Genomic DNA, 18424 nt, shown 5'->3' with positions numbered 1-18424 from the left:
GTATGGTTATGAAATAAGGACTTGAAGCTTGCTCATTTGATGTGATATCAAAATAAATCTTCCCTTATGTAAGATGTTTGGTATCATGCATCACATAACACAAAGATCTCTAGTATCATGTGACACATCACATAAAGATCTCTAGTAGCATGTGTCGCATCACACAAAGATCTCTAGTATCATGTGTCACATCACATAGATCTCTTGCATCATGTGTCACATCACACAAAGATCTCCAGTATCATGTGTCGCATCACACAAAGATAACTAGTATCATGTGTCACATCACATAGTCTTGCATCACACACACAATAATCTATGTGTCACATCATGTGTCACACAAAGATCTCATCACATATCACACAAAGATCTCTAGTATCATGTGTCGCATCACACAAAGATCTCTAGTATTGTGTCGCATCACACAAAGATCTCTAGTAAGATCTCTAGTATCATGTGTCGCATCACACAAAGATAACTAGTATCATGTGTCGCATCACACAAAGATAACTAGTATCATGTGTCGCATCACACAAAGATAACTAGTATTATGTGTCATATCACACTAAGATCTCTAGTATCATGTGTCGCATCACACAAAGATCTCTAGTATCATGTGTCGCATCACACAAAGATCTCTAGTATCATGTTTCATATCACACTAAGATCTCTAGTATCATGTGTCGCATCACACAAAGATAACTAGTATTATGTGTCATATCACACAAAGATCTCTAGTATCATGTGTCGCATCACACAAAGATCTCTAGTATCATGTGTCATATCACACAAAGATAACTAGTATCATGTGTCACATCACACAAAGATAACTAGTATCATGTGTCACATCACACAAAGATCTCTAGTATTGTGTCATATCACACAAAGATAACTAGTATCATGTGTCGCATCACACAAAGATAACTAGTATCATGTGTCGCATCACACAAAAATCTCTAGTATTATGTGTCATATTACACAAAGATAACTAGTATCACGTGTCACATCACACAAAGATCTCTAGTATTGTGTCATATCACACAAAGATAACTAGTATCATGTGTCGCATCACACAAAAATCTCTAGTATCATGTGACACATCACACAAAGATATAGTATCATGTGTCACATCACACAAAGATCTCTAGTATCATGTGACACATCACACAAAGATAATCTGTGTCTCATCACACAAAGATATCATGTGTCATATCACACAAAGATCTCTAGTATCATGTGTCACATCACATAGATCTCTTGCATCATGTGTCACATCACACAAAGATCTCCAGTATCATGTGTCACATCACACAAAAATCTCTAGTATTATGTGTCATATCACACAAAGATCTCTAGTATTGTGTCATATCACACAAAGATCTCTAGTATCATGTGTCGCATCACACAAAGATAACTAGTATCATGTGTCGCATCACACAAAGATCTCTAGTATCATGTGTCACATCACACAAAGATAACTAGTATCATGTGTCACATCACACAAAGATAACTAGTATCATGTGTCATATCACACAAAGATAACTAGTATCATGTGTCACATCACACAAAGATAACTAGTATCATGTGTCATATCACACAAAGATAACTAGTAGCATGTGTCACATCACACTAAGATAACTAGTATCATGTGTCGCATCACACAAAGATAACTAGTATCATGTGTCACATCACACAAAGATAACTAGTATCATGTGTCACATCACACAAAGATAACTAGTATCATGTGTCATATCACACAAAGATAACTAGTATCATGTGTCACATCACACAAAGATAACTATTATCATGTGTCGCATCACACAAAGATCTCTAGTATCATGTGTCGCATCACACAAAGATAACTAGTATCATGTGTCGCATCACACAAAGATAACTAGTATCATGTGTCACATCACACAAAGATAACTAGTATCATGTGTCGCATCACATTAAGATCTCTAGTATTATGTGTCACATCACATTAAGATCTCTAGTATCATGTGTCACATCACACAAAGATATAGTATCATGTGTCACATCACACAAAGATCTCTAGTATCATGTGTCATATCACACAAAGATCTCTAGTATCATGTGTCACATCACACAAAGATAACTAGTATCATGTGTCATATCACACAAAGATAACTAGTATCATGTGTCACATCACACAAAGATAACTAGTATCATGTGTCACATCACATTAAGATCTCTAGTATCATGTGTCATATCACACAAAGATCTCTAGTATCATGTGTCACATCACACAAAGATAACTAGTATCATGTGTCATATCACACAAAGATCTCTAGTAGCATGTGACACATCACACAAAGATAACTAGTATCATGTGTCACATCACACAAAGATAACTAGTATCATGTGTCACATCACACAAAGATAACTAGTATCATGTGTCACATCACACAAAGATAACTATTATCATGTGTCACATCACACAAAGATAACTAGTATCATGTGTCACATCACACAAAGATAACTATTATCATGTGTCACATCACACAAAGATAACTAGTATCATGTGTCACATCACACAAAGATAACTAGTATCATGTGTCATATCACACAAAGATAACTAGTATCATGTGTCACATCACACAAAGATAACTATTATCATGTGTCGCATCACACAAAGATCTCTAGTATCATGTGTCGCATCACACAAAGATCTCTAGTATTAAGTGACTAGTTGGAGCTTCAGTAACAAACACAATGGAGGACTGAACACCTCTGTTTCAATACATTGTAAACCAAATGTCAAAATAAACTTATCTCAATGAACAATTCTTGTACAGTTTAGAAATCTTTATCAATTAAACTTACAAATCTCTGCTAACAGGGAATATGATGATTTTGTCCTAACATTTCTTCTTAAATGTGAAATCATAATGAAAACAAAAAAATTATATATATTATTCAAGAATATTGACTTTTGAGAAAGCAAACAATTTATTTATATTTCACTTTTGATAGAAATAAAGGCAGAATTTTTCCACAGTTACAATTATAAGCTTCAAAGAAGGTGTGTCTATAAGCTATATGTTGTGGCTACATAGCATCACAATGGTGGTGACAACAGACAAACAGACATTGATTGATCTGGACAGAGTTTTCCTATCCTAATTCCGTTTTATTGTAGTTTGAAATTACCGAGCGGACCTAGATAAAAAGTATGTAATGAATGAAAAATTGATTTCCTACTTCTGATACGGAAATTATTATAATCGTTAATGTTTCGTAGGAATTAAGAGTCAATAAATACGTGTGTTTCCTTGGTGATCCCAGGCTTTCACCCCTAATTTATCATAATGGAATCCCAATTTGTTTGATTTGGATTAGTTTATTTTTTGGTGTGAGGTTTTACAACAATGGTCCACTTGCAATTCCACATTTCTGTTTTAATAAAATAGAAATTTGTGTGAAAAGATTTCCGAATTTACATGGAGAATAAATTATCAGAAAGAGTAGAAATTTCAGAACTAACGTAAATTGATTAAAGAATCAATTGAGCTGCGTCCAGTGTGTGATGAAGTGTGAAGCTAACTGACTGTTAGGTCATTAGAGAATCAGTTTACCCGTAGTATATTGAATAAATCTCATTTAAATGCTTTAATCAGTCGCAGCTAATATCTACAATGAATGATCAGTAATCTGTGTCACAGATTTTCCGTGATTTTCCTTCAGGCATTTACAATCATTTTTATTATTGTGCATACAGCCATAAATAGCAGTAGTCGAAGCACACACAGTTTGAAATATTGTTAACATGAAGTGTACAAGGATTAACACAAACAAAGATTTACAGGCTTATGTCATATTCAATAGGCATTACATGTAGTCACAAATGCCCTTACAAAAGTCACACCTGAAGGTTTACCAATATTCACACCAGAGGGTTTACATGTAGTCACAGTGAATTACAGGTAATCACATGTAGGGACTTAAAGGTAGATATCACTATGAGAATTACAGGTAATCACATGTAGGGACTTATAGGTAGACATCACTGTGAGATTTACAGGTAGTCGCAGTGAATTACAGGTAATCACATGTAGGGACTTATAGGTAGACATCACTGTGAGATTTACAGGTAGTAGCAGTGAATTACAGGTAATCACATGTAGGGACTTACAGGTAGACATCACTGTGAGATTTACAGGTAGTCACAGTGAATTACAGGTAATCACATGTAGGGACTTAAAGGTAGACATCACTGTGAGATTTACAGGTAGTCACAGTGAATTACAGGTAATCACATGTAGGGACTTATAGGTAGACATCACTATGAGATTTACAGGTAGTCACACATTGAGAATGACAGGTGGTTACAAATAGCAGTTTTGAGTAGTCACACAGTGATTAACAAGTAGTCACGCATGGCAATTTTCATGTAAGTCCTACATGGAGACAGACAGGCTAGGCCCATATGGCAATTTATAGATTGTCACCCATGGCAATTTACCTTAGATTCACCTGAAGATGATTTACAGGTTGTCACACAAAGTAACTTATAGGTAGACTCACATTGAGATTTACAGGTAGTCTCACATGGCAATTTACAGGTAGTCACATATGGTGATTTACAGGTATTTACACACAGAGTTTAACAAGTAGTAATAAACATTTAGATTGACAGGCGGTAACAAATAGAAATTTTGAGTCGCCCAGTGATTTAACAAGTATTCACGCATCCCAATTTACAGGTATTCACACATGGAAATTTACAGGTATTCACACATGGAAATTTACAGGTATTCACACATGGAAATTTAAGGTATTCACACATGGAAATTTAAGGTATTCACACATGGAAATTTAAGGTATTCACACATGGTATTCACACATGGAAATTTACAGGTATTCACACATGGAAATTTAAGGTATTCACACATGGTATTCACACATGGAAATTTACAGGTATTCACACATGGAAAATTACAGGTATTCACACATGTAAATTTAAGGTATTCACACATGGAAATTTACAGGTATTCACACATGGAAATTTACAGGTATTCACACATGGAAATTTAAGGTATTCACACATGGAAATTTACAGGTATTCACACATGGAAATTTACAGGTATTCACACATGGAAATTTACAGGTATTCACACATGGAAATTTACAGGTATTCACACATGGAAATTTAAGGTATTCACACATGGAAATTTACAGGTATTCACACATGGAAATTTACAGGTATTCACACATGGAAATTTAAGGTATTCACACATGGAAATTTAAGGTATTCACACATGGAAATTTACAGGTATTCACACATGGAAATTTAAGGTATTCACACATGGAAATTTAAGGTGTTCACACATGGAAATTTAAGGTATTCACACATGGAAATTTACAGGTATTCACACATGGAAATTTAAGGTATTCACACATGGAAATTTACAGGTATTCACACATGGAAATTTACAGGTATTCACACATGGAAATTTAAGGTATTCACACATGGAAATTTAAGGTATTCACACATGGAAATTTAAGGTATTCACACATGGTATTCACACATGGAAATTTACAGGTATTCACACATGGAAATTTAAGGTATTCACACATGGTATTCACACATGGAAATTTACAGGTATTCACACATGGAAATTTACAGGTATTCACACATGGAAATTTAAGGTATTCACACATGGAAATTTACAGGTATTCACACATGGAAATTTACAGGTATTCACACATGGAAATTTAAGGTATTCACACATGGAAATTTAAGGTATTCACACATGGAAATTTACAGGTATTCACACATGGAAATTTAAGGTATTCACACATGGAAATTTAAGGTGTTCACACATGGAAATTTAAGGTATTCACACATGGAAATTTACAGGTATTCACACATGGAAATTTAAGGTATTCACACATGGAAATTTACAGGTATTCACACATGGAAATTTACAGGTATTCACACATGGAAATTTAAGGTATTCACACATGGAAATTTAAGGTATTCACACATGGTATTCACACATGGAAATTTACAGGTATTCACACATGGAAATTTAAGGTATTCACACATGGTATTCACACATGGAAATTTACAGGTATTCACACATGGAAAATTACAGGTATTCACACATGTAAATTTAAGGTATTCACACATGGAAATTTACAGGTATTCACACATGGAAATTTACAGGTATTCACACATGGAAATTTAAGGTATTCACACATGGAAATTTACAGGTATTCACACATGGAAATTTACAGGTATTCACACATGGAAATTTACAGGTATTCACACATGGAAATTTACAGGTATTCACACATGGAAATTTAAGGTATTCACACATGGAAATTTACAGGTATTCACACATGGAAATTTACAGGTATTCACACATGGAAATTTAAGGTATTCACACATGGAAATTTAAGGTATTCACACATGGAAATTTACAGGTATTCACACATGGAAATTTAAGGTATTCACACATGGAAATTTAAGGTGTTCACACATGGAAATTTAAGGTATTCACACATGGAAATTTACAGGTATTCACACATGGAAATTTAAGGTATTCACACATGGAAATTTACAGGTATTCACACATGGAAATTTACAGGTATTCACACATGAAAATTTAAATTCAGTTACACATGAAGTTTAACTGGTAAGTCACACTTGCAGATTAACAGGTAGTAAAACTTTAGTACCTTGTAGGCACATTTAGACCCAAATATTAAGAGACATAGACAAATAAATTGTCTTTTATTAAAACTACATTAAAGCCTTGAATTTTCAGTCTTGCACATAAATTTAGGGGAAAACTGTTGTCACAATTAGAATACAATATGTTGCTATATATTGTTAATAAGGTATGTCTATCAGGTTTTTTTGTGTTTTTGTATTTGAACTTTATATTCTGTTAAGGATATGTCTGTGATGTCGTTTCAAAAATCTTGTCAGCCTGGAATCTGTTTTTTTTTTGAGCCAACATTAGGAATGGAATATCTCAATGGACTGAAAGTATATGACTTAATTCTCAGTTTCCACAACCTGTTTCCTTGTTTGCTCAGATTATGACTTTTTTAGCCAATATTAGGAATGGAAAAGGTCAATTTACTGAGGAAAAATTATATGACTTAAAGTTTTGTTAATACAATAATATACTACTGTATTAGAGAATTTGTGAGAACTGAAAGGTGACTGACTCCATCAAAGGACATCGTATACAGGGAAGTGTTAATATGAAACAGGTGTTAAGAACTGAAAATTAATCGGCTTGTGGAAGGTTTTGTCCTGTAGTTGAGACCTTGGGGGTACACCAACCCAATTACTTAATTGTGCTTTGTGTAACCATCACCTCAGGTGGATAGTGAAACATTGATGGTTCCGTCCATGTTGACGTCACAGTTGTTACAGATGATAAACAGGACTTTATCAATTTTTGCCATGGGCATTTGTGGGATTTGGTTGTTAGTTCACACAGTGTTGAAGATATAGGGAGAATTGTATATACATTATAGGTGTATTGGGTGATATATTTCATTATAATCTGTAATTTGTATCAAACACCTGTGCCAGTCCGATTTGTCACACATTGTACATTTTCTGACATTTTATACAATCTCCTATGGAGTGTATTGGATGAAAAATCTTTTTATCTGATATCACTGAACGTAAGTATGTTTTACTGATAGTACCCTGACTTGACAAAAAGAGAGATGTGTATATATATAGCTGTTTTTGTTAACAGTCCCTGAATGTTCAATTTTGAGTTTGGTACATTTTCTATAAAATGATGTGAATTTCAGTAGATAATTGAAGATCAATACTTGTACTATTTGGACATATCTTTTGTATATAAATATTGTTTTGCATATTAAAACATAACAACCTATACTGCCATTTGACTTTAACATTGAATACTGAGTTACATGTTTCTAGATCAGGTAACACCCTCTAATTCATACTGAAGAGAAATAATACTATTAAACATATATTGCTAACTCAGATAGTTTCTTCAGGTTTGGTTTTCGTTGGTTTTCTAAATATTACTTTTTTGTGGAATTTTGAATTCATAGATAAATAAAGATCAATCAGTCTGCATATACAAATTTTAAAAGTTCATGGACGTATGAATTCATTAAGCAAGAGAGCCTCCAAACAAACAAAAACAAAATCCACTTGAAAATTAATGAAGTCACATTATAGAATAGTTAAGTATGAATGTGTTAATTACATCACGTAAAATTTCACAAATGTTAACGTTTCAGAGGAATTGTTATCATGTGTACTGTATTTATCCTGGCTTAGTAGGAAGGTGGGCTTATTTCAGGATAATATTCTGTTTGTTTTCATTTTTCCTGAATCTTTAAAATTTGTTGGTGATGGTCTGATCAAATAAATACAGTAGTTTACATTCGCTCATTTAAATTCTCAGACTAAAAAACAAACAAAAAATAGAAAATAGACAGCTGACAGATTGTCGTCTTAGTTTGTGACAAATCTTAGTGCAATTTATTAAAAATTTATTAAAAAGTTTCTGTCAGGATTCCACTTGATTTAAAATGTTGAATCCTTAATCTGATTAATAAACACAAAATAAAATGTGAGTAGTATTACAGCACAATATTGAAACTCTTCTTCATTAGAGGTAAAATAATAAAGTGTGAAGAGTCATACACTTGTTAGACATTAGTCTGATGCTGAAACCATCAAGCTAAAGGGAAGCTGTGTTTAGCCGAGTGGTATATTGCGGCTGTTATTTATTGCGGCTGTTATTTACCAACTTTACATACTCCACCTCCAGGAAAGAACTTGTCCTCACGTTTTTCAGGGGTTACACTGATGTTGTCTGTGGGAAAGTATTATCTAAGTATTATTTCTGAGTCCCTATGGGGTGACAATGTAACAGAGATCATTATTTACTTCATTGCGTCTACTAGGATTTGAATTCAGGACCTCTGGCGTACTAGTCTGATGCTCAACCAATTGATCTAAAGAGAAGTTCTCTCTAGCCAAGCAGTAAATTGTGGCTATTTACTAACGTTACATATCTTAAAATAAAAAGGTTTTCCTTCTAAAGGAATGTAAAGTTTTGCATTATTTACTTAAATATCCAGTTGAGCAATACAAGCCCTCGGGGCCTTTTGTTTATTTTGTGATTACAAGGGTTAATTAAAATAGTAATTTTCTGGATTTCCCTTGACAATTACATATTATCTTAGAAGATTTATAGAATAAGTACTTCAAGCTAATCCAAATCAAACACTAAGAAAACAGGTAGGTGTATATATAAAGAAACTTCATTCCTTGCTCCACTGGGCCATGTTCTAGACCAGCTATGTTATATTAATCCCCATGTCACAATAACTTTGTTATAGAATATAAATACTAATAGGTGTTTTTGTAATGTTTGTTAGATATAGAGATATACTATCTAAAACCTTTAAAAGGTTTTGATATGAAATTTAAATGTAATATTAAAAAAACATGAACCTGCTCATGTTTTTCATTAGATATAAAACTGAAATGATATATGTATTAAATTTAGTGATAATGTATGTCTACGTTATAAAGAAAGCTTAGGTACCTTCACATTGTACAGAAAGCTTAACGGATTGACTTTTGATTTTCAGAATACGTCCACTGTCAACATCAGGGAAAGACAAGTTTTGGTAGAAATAGTGACCATACATCAGGTTAGTTTTAAACACAGATCAATGATTTATAATGTTAAGTCTATCCTGTAATAAGTTTAGAGCACCAACCTTCAAGTTCTGACTCGAGGACTAGGGATGGGCTTATTACAGGGCAGGAAAGTGGTATTACAAGTATTTTTGTTTTACTTATCCGTGAGAGATATGAGGTAGAATATGACATGGCTTGGGCTTATTGCCAGACAATTATATTGTATTACATATATTGTAGTTCTACTTTACCAAAATAGGTATGAGGTCTTAACATTACATGGCATAGGCTCATAACAGGACAGAGAACAATGTTATAGATTTTGTAATTCTACTTTACAGTGATATCAAGTCTAACATTAGATAGCATGGGCTTATTTCAGCATAATCAAATGGTGTTACATTTATCATAATTCTACATCACAGTGTTGGATATGAAATCTAATATTAGACAGCATGAGCATATTTTAGGACAATCTACTCTTGTGAAGTAATGAAAAAGAGTAAGACTTGTAAAGTATCCGGGCTTAATCATAGTACAGAAGTTTAAATCAGGATGATGTTCATGTTTGTTGTCTCTCGCCATCATGTATCAGTCAGTCTGTCCTTCCTGAGAAATAAACAGTGAATAGCAAAGTTTATGTTGTCATTCTGTCACTGCAGAGGAATTCCTTTAGCATTCTCACCTTTCTGATTTCATGAAATTTGGAAATTTCATGGAGAAATATTCTAGTTCCTTGTCTGATATGAAGCTGGCCATGTTTGATGCTCGTTAGTTTGTCTGTTGGTTCCATATCAATATATTTATTCTCATTTGAACACATGACATGAGGTACTTACTTGGATGTACCCAGGCTTACATGCCAGGTGTTGTTGATGAAGCAGAAGAGGCTGATTTTCCTGCAACACCTGGGTTTTAATCTCCCTGTACACAGGAGTCTTAGTGTAAATCTTTTGTTAATTTTTTGTCCTGGTGTTATCAAATTTGAGTTTGGATTATCATTGTGTTCGTGTGTGATGTTTTCTCGTCTTTTATGAAAATGGTATCAAAAATTCGATTTTTTGCAAGTCTGTTTAAACTTTGATTATCTAGGTTGTAGAGGTACACTTTCTGGTGCTGTTATGATCACTCATCTGATATCCTAAGAAATTTAGAGTAGTTCTTTTTATCATCCAAGCTCATAGCTTTTCTGGTCCATTATTTGTGAGATTATGTCAACCTTGTTTTAAAACACTACCAATTCTCTAAACAAATCCTGATTATATCGTTCTGGAATATATTTCACTGAAGGACATTTTGTATGCTTGTATGTACAGAGGCTCTTGCACCAAAATACCATCATGTTTCAACCTGAATTTTGCATTATGCATTAAACTGATCACACATTTAACTCCTTTAAACAGTTTTCCTGTTTAGAAGTTTTACAAAGGTTTTTTTTTTATGTCTTCAGAAAAATGGTGTGGAACCCATAGAAGTTGTAAAATTAAAAGATAAGAACTGTTTAAAAGAGCTGTTTATAATAACCAAGGAAGATGTAAAATTGATAACTGTATGAATTCATAAATTTAATGTTTACGTACAATACAAAGCCTTTATTCTCACAAACCTAGACTGTCTCAACTTCCCAAGGGAATTCCAACCTTAAAATGCAAACTTGCACCCAATATACTTAGTAGATAGTGTTCATATGTGTATGTTACATGCTATGAGTAAGAATTGAAACATAAGCCTTCACACATTTGTAAGTTAACTAGTCTGTGGCACTGAAAAATGGATAAAAATACCTGGTAATAAAGGCAAGTTTAGGAGTTGGGTAGATTGTTAGTTTCATGCAAACCTCATTTCCATGAACCTGCATCTCTCGTAGAGTATCTGTGAATCTTTAAAAATACTTTTGCTGTAGGAATGATTGGATTTGTCCAAATTTGGTCTGAAGCATCCTTGAGTGAGGCATACTCAACTTTGTGTAGACAGTGATCTGCTCCCTGTGTTCAGACGATTGAGGCCCAATAGAGGAAAAAGAGGAATTGCTTTGATATTCTTCTTCAATGACAAGGTTTTGTATAAATTTGGTCTGAAGCATCCTTGGGTGAAGTTTAATTAGGTTTTTAAAAAGGACAGGTCTGATTCCCTTTGGGGGGCAGAGGGACAGTTCCTGATAGGGGAAGTAAAGGAATCACTCAAAAATCCTAAATTTTCTCTTGTGATGAAGGATGATGGAGCCCATTTGTGAGTTTTATAGAATATTTTTTTAAATTCCTTCTCCATCTTCAGGAATGACAGAATTTTGTTCAAACATCCTCTCCTCTGATTCTGATTAAGAGAACTAGATTTTGAATAAATGGTAGGTATCTACCACACAAGAGCCGAGGGGTGTTGCCCAATAGGGAATGCTATCTTGAAATCCATTGTGTTCTGTTTGCAATGTAAGTATTTTGACAAAATTTGGTTGAAAACATCCTTGGAGCTCATTTTCTGTACATGAAGTGTATGTAAATGGGCAGGGACAACATAAGAAACAGAAGTAAGGATTTAAGATTTTCTTTTTTTTCTTTTTGGATGGCGATATCTTTTATTAAGATTTAGACTGAAGCTTTGGCATTCCTCATCTTTTGGGGAAAATGTAACAGTATAGTGTGATTAAAATTGTTTTGAATTGAAAGCAAAATTTCCAAATGAGTGACACAGGACCTATTGGACTCTTCTTTTCCTAAAAGCAATCTTCAGCATTTCTACTTTACAAACCCTTAGGGATAATTCTATAAATTTGGAGGCAAGACCTTAAGTGGATATTGACTAGCTTTTTTTGCTGGAAAGTGTAAATATTAAAAGGTGTATACTGTTGATGGTGTGTCAATCAGATAAGAGAAAGTTGTTTTAACATACAAAATTACCAGTTATGGCGAATAGAGAAGGTACTTAAGGAAGCTGGTCATGTAAAGCCTGAATGAATTCAGCAACTCTATATAGTTTTGTTTATATTCAATATACTTTGAAATCATCAATTTTTGTAGTGGTTTTATTTTTGTTGATTTCATGGCACTCTTTTTTTTAAGCTTAATTAACAAATTAATTAATTGTTTAAATTAAATATCTATTGTTTATGAATTTTGCAAATCAAGTTTCAATGAAACTGTATTTTGTTGAAAAACTATGAAATTAGAGTCCCACAGGAATTTATTATATTACAGTCTACTGTAAACCTAATAACTCAGTTTAAGAATGAAACACATAATTTTAGTGAAAACAATACTTTGATTTATTTTTTTAAAAAATCTCCAGTTTGGGACAAATATTTATTCACTGGAGATTGTCAGATTCATTGAAATGAAGTGATGGATCTAGTCAAACTTAAGACTAGAGTTATGTTTCAATCTTGATTTCGAAACTACGTTTCCTATTTCAAAGAAACATTTTCACAGCCATAAAATTTAGCAGATTGAATGCATGCATTCTCCTGCGAACACCAGGAAAGTAAATAATTGTTAAAAAACATTTGTAGGCCCAATGACACAGAAAAATCTGAGGAAAATTCCCAGTGCCAATTTTTACAACTTTGTAGCATCTCAGAACTTTGCCGTAGATGTAATTACGGTTGATTCAATTTTGTAGTGTTCAGATGGTCAGCAATGTAACTTAAATGCATCCAACTGCATGTGCCCGAGGGCAGCCATTAAGGTGATTAATCACGGTACATTTAAAGCACAGCTACAGGTCAGGTGATTGACCACTAAAATCGACTGGAACTCTACGCTTGCTCTTCAGCTTGCTCAGAATTCAATAAACGTGTACATCCTAATAGAATAAGTACATTTGTGTAGAGAAAATTAAATAACTTCCCAAAGACAGTTTGTTTTATATTTTGTTTAACCATTTTTCTTATTTATTTGTTCTATCTTGAACATCAATCCTCACAACAGCTAGGATCAATTAAAAAAAATGTCAGGTTGTACGGGCGAAGATTTGCTGTGTGATCGTTGATGAAATGATTACTGTGTATACCATACATACAAGTTTTCACGCAATAACTGAAAATCAGTTTATTTTAAAATTCACTTTCTACTTGTAATGATATCCAGAACTAATATTAAGTTATACATAGATGTGATATGTTGATGGATCAAATTTATTCCTGAAATTATAACATTTATGATGTAAAAATAAATGAATGTTGTGTTTTCCTGTCATTGATCACAATTAGAATGTGTGATGATGTTACATTTCAGACCGAATAAAGTAAAGCATGGAAATATTTCTGCCAATAACTGCTGTATGATGTGAGTGACGGAAGGTCAGCTGTGGTAGGAAAAATATTGTTTTGATGCTGCCTACCATAGGGAGACATAGTAAGCATCAATACCCTGTTCTTCATGTCCCCAATTGTCTGAAGCACAATGTCCCGCCAGTTGCTGTGACCAGTATTATTGTCTGTGATACAGAATGGTCATAGCATCCACTGCAGTTTCAATGTTCACTATTATTGTCTATAGTACAGAACTGTCACAGCCTCAGCTACAGTCACAATGTTCACTATTATTGTCTATAGTACAGAACTGTCACAGCCTCAGCTACAGTCGCAATGTTCACTATCATTGTCTATAGTACAGAACTGTCACAGCCTCAGCTACAGTCACAATGTTCACTATTATTGTCTATAGTACAGAACTGTCACAGCCTCAGCTACAGTCGCAATGTTCACTATCATTGTCTATAGTACAGAACTGTCACAGCCTCAGCTACAGTCACAATGTTCACTATTATTGTCTATAGTACAGAACTGTCACAGCCTCAGCTACAGTCACAATGTTCACTATCATTGTCTATAGTACAGAACTGTCACAGCCTCAGCTAGAGTCGCAATGTTCACTATCATTGTCTATAGTACAGAACTGTCACAGCCTCAGCTACAGTCGCAATGTTCACTATTATTGTCTATAGTACAGAACTGTCACAGCCTCAGCTACAGTCACAATGTTCACTATTATTGTCTATAGTACAGAACTGTCACAGCCTCAGCTACAGTCGCAATGTTCACTATTATTGTCTATAGTACAGAACTGTCACAGCCTCAGCTACAGTCGCAATGTTCACTATCATTGTCTATAGTACAGAACTGTCACAGCCTCAGCTACAGTCGCAATGTTCACTATCATTGTCTATAGTACAGAACTGTCACAGCCTCAGCTACAGTCGCAATGTTCACTATCATTGTCTATAGTACAGAACTGTCACAGCCTCAGCTACAGTCGCAATGTTCACTATCATTGTCTATAGTACAGAACTGTCACAGCCTCAGCTACAGTCGCAATGTTCACTATTATTGTCTATAGTACAGAACTGTCACAGCCTCAGCTACAGTCGCAATGTTCACTATCATTGTCTATAGTACAGAACTGTCACAGCCTCAGCTACAGTCACAATGTTCACTATCATTGTCTATAGTACAGAACTGTCACAGCCTCAGCTACAGTCACAATGTTCACTATTATTGTCTATAGTACAGAACTGTCACAGCCTCAGCTACAGTCACAATGTTCACTATTATTGTCTATAGTACAGAACTGTCACAGCCTCAGCTACAGTCGCAATGTTCACTATTATTGTCTATAGTACAGAACTGTCACAGCCTCAGCTACAGTCGCAATGTTCACTATCATTGTCTATAGAACAGAACTGTCACAGCCTCAGCTACAGTCACAATGTTCACTATTATTGTCTATAGTACAGAACTGTCACAGCCTCAGCTACAGTCACAATGTTCACTATTATTGTCTATAGTACAGAACTGTCACAGCCTCAGCTACAGTCACAATGTTCACTATTATTGTCTATAGTACAGAACTGTCACAGCCTCAGCTACAGTCACAATGTTCACTATTATTGTCTATAGTACAGAACTGTCACAGCCTCAGCTACAGTCGCAATGTTCACTATTATTGTCTATAGTACAGAACTGTCACAGCCTCAGCTACAGTTGTAATGTTCACTATTATTGTCTATAGTACAGAACTGTCACAGCATCTGCTACAGTCGCAGTGTGTCCACTGTAGTCATTGGTACACAATGGTGATAATGTCCAGTACTGTCCACTACAGTCAGTGTCGACAATAGTCTTTGATACAGAGATAGCTCATTTTGAATTGTTTTATAATTTATGTTTTGCTTTAGTTTACATCACAGTAGCTATAGCCAAAAGGGATGATAATAAGCTTTCAAAATAAATGTTTATGACCATTTGAATCTATATTAGTGCATGTTAATGACCAGAACTGTAATCAGTTGTCTGTAAACAATTTAAATCAGAGAAATTTTTCCCTTGTTAATTCGAAATAATTCACTTTTGTCAATAGGTAGGAAAGATGAGTATTGTTCTCAATATATTCCCCTTGTAACTATTAGTATTTGATGTCTGCCTATCGCTTGTAGTTTTAAAGTATCATTCCTTTTGATTTGTAAGTGTAAAATGATGTTTGCTTTTATCTGCATAGGTTTAAACGATGTCCCTTTCACATTTATCTAGGTATATGTGATGGAGAGTCTCCAGCTTGGCTGCCCTATAGGTAGATGAGATAGCAGCTACTCCACCAATACACTGGGAGAGCAGTGAGGCTGGGCTTGATGCAGAGATCAGTGTGAGGAGGGCTGACAGGGAGATTGTCGCAGGGACTGTACAGTGTTGTGACAGGCACTGATGATAGTAGGGACATCAATTACAGGCCAACGATATCATTACAGCACAGTCATCAAGGTACATGTATATAGGTGTACTGCACAGGAACCACACCACAGGTGTGGCACGTCACACTTCCAATGTCATCAGCCAACTTTCACAACTAGCCTCATTATACAGTGTGTTGGTGTGGAGCATTGTAAACAAAGTTTATGATTTTGTGCTCAGTGTTGTATCACAAAGATGTTGTAGCTTACTACAGGAAATAGGATCATACTAAATGCCATGATTTATTGTTCAAGCTGGCAAGAATTCAAAATTCTAATTATATTTCATTGCATAGTTATGTAATAAGGAAAAAGAGGTTTTTGGCATTTAATTAGTTTTTGGACAACTTATCATATTTATAAAGGACTTAGAGAATCTGAAGAGAATTCCAATATTGCATGTGTTAATTTAGTAGTCCAAGTATGAAATATTGGAATATTGAATTGTGGGGATGATGATATGACTTTGACTGTGACTTTGTGAGGTTTTCTATGGATGAGATGCTGACACACTATGGGGTCAAGCCCCAGTTCACCTGTTAGAGACGTCACGGAGAAATTTTGGGTGCCACCGGCGGTGATTGAGAGGAAGCGGGCTCAGAGCTTGGTGCCTGCCCTCTCTCACCATGACAGTGATGACGGTAAGTTTGCTTTTAACATTTTATTCCTATCAAAAGGATTTCATTTTTTTTTGGCAATTGAGGTAATCATCTAGTACTGCTACCATTAATGTTGTACTATGTCCTCTATCATACTAATACTGTGCTACATGGTGATCTCTACTGTACATAGTGTCCTCTACTATACATGGTGACCTCTACTGTACATAATGTCCTCTACTATACATGGTGACCTCTACTGTACATAGTGTCCTCTACTATACATGGCAACCTCTACTGTACATAGTGTCCTCTACCATACATGGTGACCTCTACTGTACATAGTGTCCTCTACCATACATGGTGATCTCTACTGTACATAGTGTCCTCTACCATACATGGTGACCTCTACTGTACGTAGTGTCCTCTACCATACATGGTGACCTCTACTGTACGTAGTGTCCTCTACCATACATGGTGACCTCTACTGTACATAGTGTCCTCTACCATACATGGTGACCTCTACTGTACATAGTGTCCTCTACTATACATGGTGACCTCTACTGTACATAGTGTCCTCTACTATACATGGTGACCTCTACTGCACATAGTGTCCTCTACCATACATGGTGGCCTCTACTGTACATAGTGTCCTCTAATATACATTGTGTCCTCTACTGTCATAGAGTCCTCTACCATACATGGTGACCTCTAATCCATATGGCGTCCTCTACTATACAAGGTGACTTCTACTGTACATAGAGTTCTCTACTATACATGGTGCCCTCTACTGTACATAGTGTCCTCTACTATACATGGCAACCTCTACTGTACATAGTGTCCTCTATTATACATGGTGACCTCTACTGTACATAGTGTCCTCTACCATACATGGCAACCTCTACTGTACATAGTGTCCTCTACTATACATGGTGACCTCTAATGTACATAGTGTCCTCTACTATACATGGTGACCTCTACTGTACATAGTGTCCTCTACTATACATGGCAACCTCTACTGTACATAGTGTCCTCTACCATACATGGTGACCTCTAATCCATATGGCATCCTCTACTATACAAGGTGACTTCTGCTGTACATAGTGTCCTCTACTATACATGGTGATCTCTACTGTACATAGTGTCCTCTACTATACATGGTGACCTCTACTGTACATAGTGTCCTCTACTATACATGGCAACCTCTACTGTACATGGTGACCTCTACTATACATGGTGACCTCTACTGTACATAGTGTCCTCTACTATACATGGTGATCTCTACTGTACATAGTGTCCTCTACCATACATGGTGACCTCTACTGTACGTAGTGTCCTCTACCATACATGGTGACCTCTACTGTACGTAGTGTCCTCTACCATACATGGTGACCTCTACTGTACATAGTGTCCTCTACCATAC

The 18424-nt window shown here is 35.1% G+C and overlaps 1 protein-coding gene across 1 annotated transcript in view; it reads left to right on the top strand.

Moving 5' to 3' along the window:
* Positions 1 to 16916: 16916 nt before the first annotated feature.
* Positions 16917 to 18424, top strand: part of LOC132557977 (synaptotagmin-6-like) — a 118806-nt gene continuing 117298 nt past the window's right edge. The window contains exon 1 of the mRNA XM_060222511.1: positions 16917 to 17043. Within this exon, the coding sequence (XP_060078494.1) occupies positions 16917 to 17043 (127 nt within the window). The remainder of the gene's footprint in view (positions 17044 to 18424) is intronic.

The sequence above is a fragment of the Ylistrum balloti genome, unplaced genomic scaffold (assembly GCF_031769215.1).
Source record: "Ylistrum balloti isolate Yb309-2 unplaced genomic scaffold, AGI_CSIRO_Ybal_v1 Utg369658, whole genome shotgun sequence".
Classification (NCBI taxonomy): domain Eukaryota; kingdom Metazoa; phylum Mollusca; class Bivalvia; order Pectinida; family Pectinidae; genus Ylistrum; species Ylistrum balloti.
Note: the sequence above shows the minus strand (reverse complement) of the source record. Positions and strands in the feature narration are given on the sequence as shown.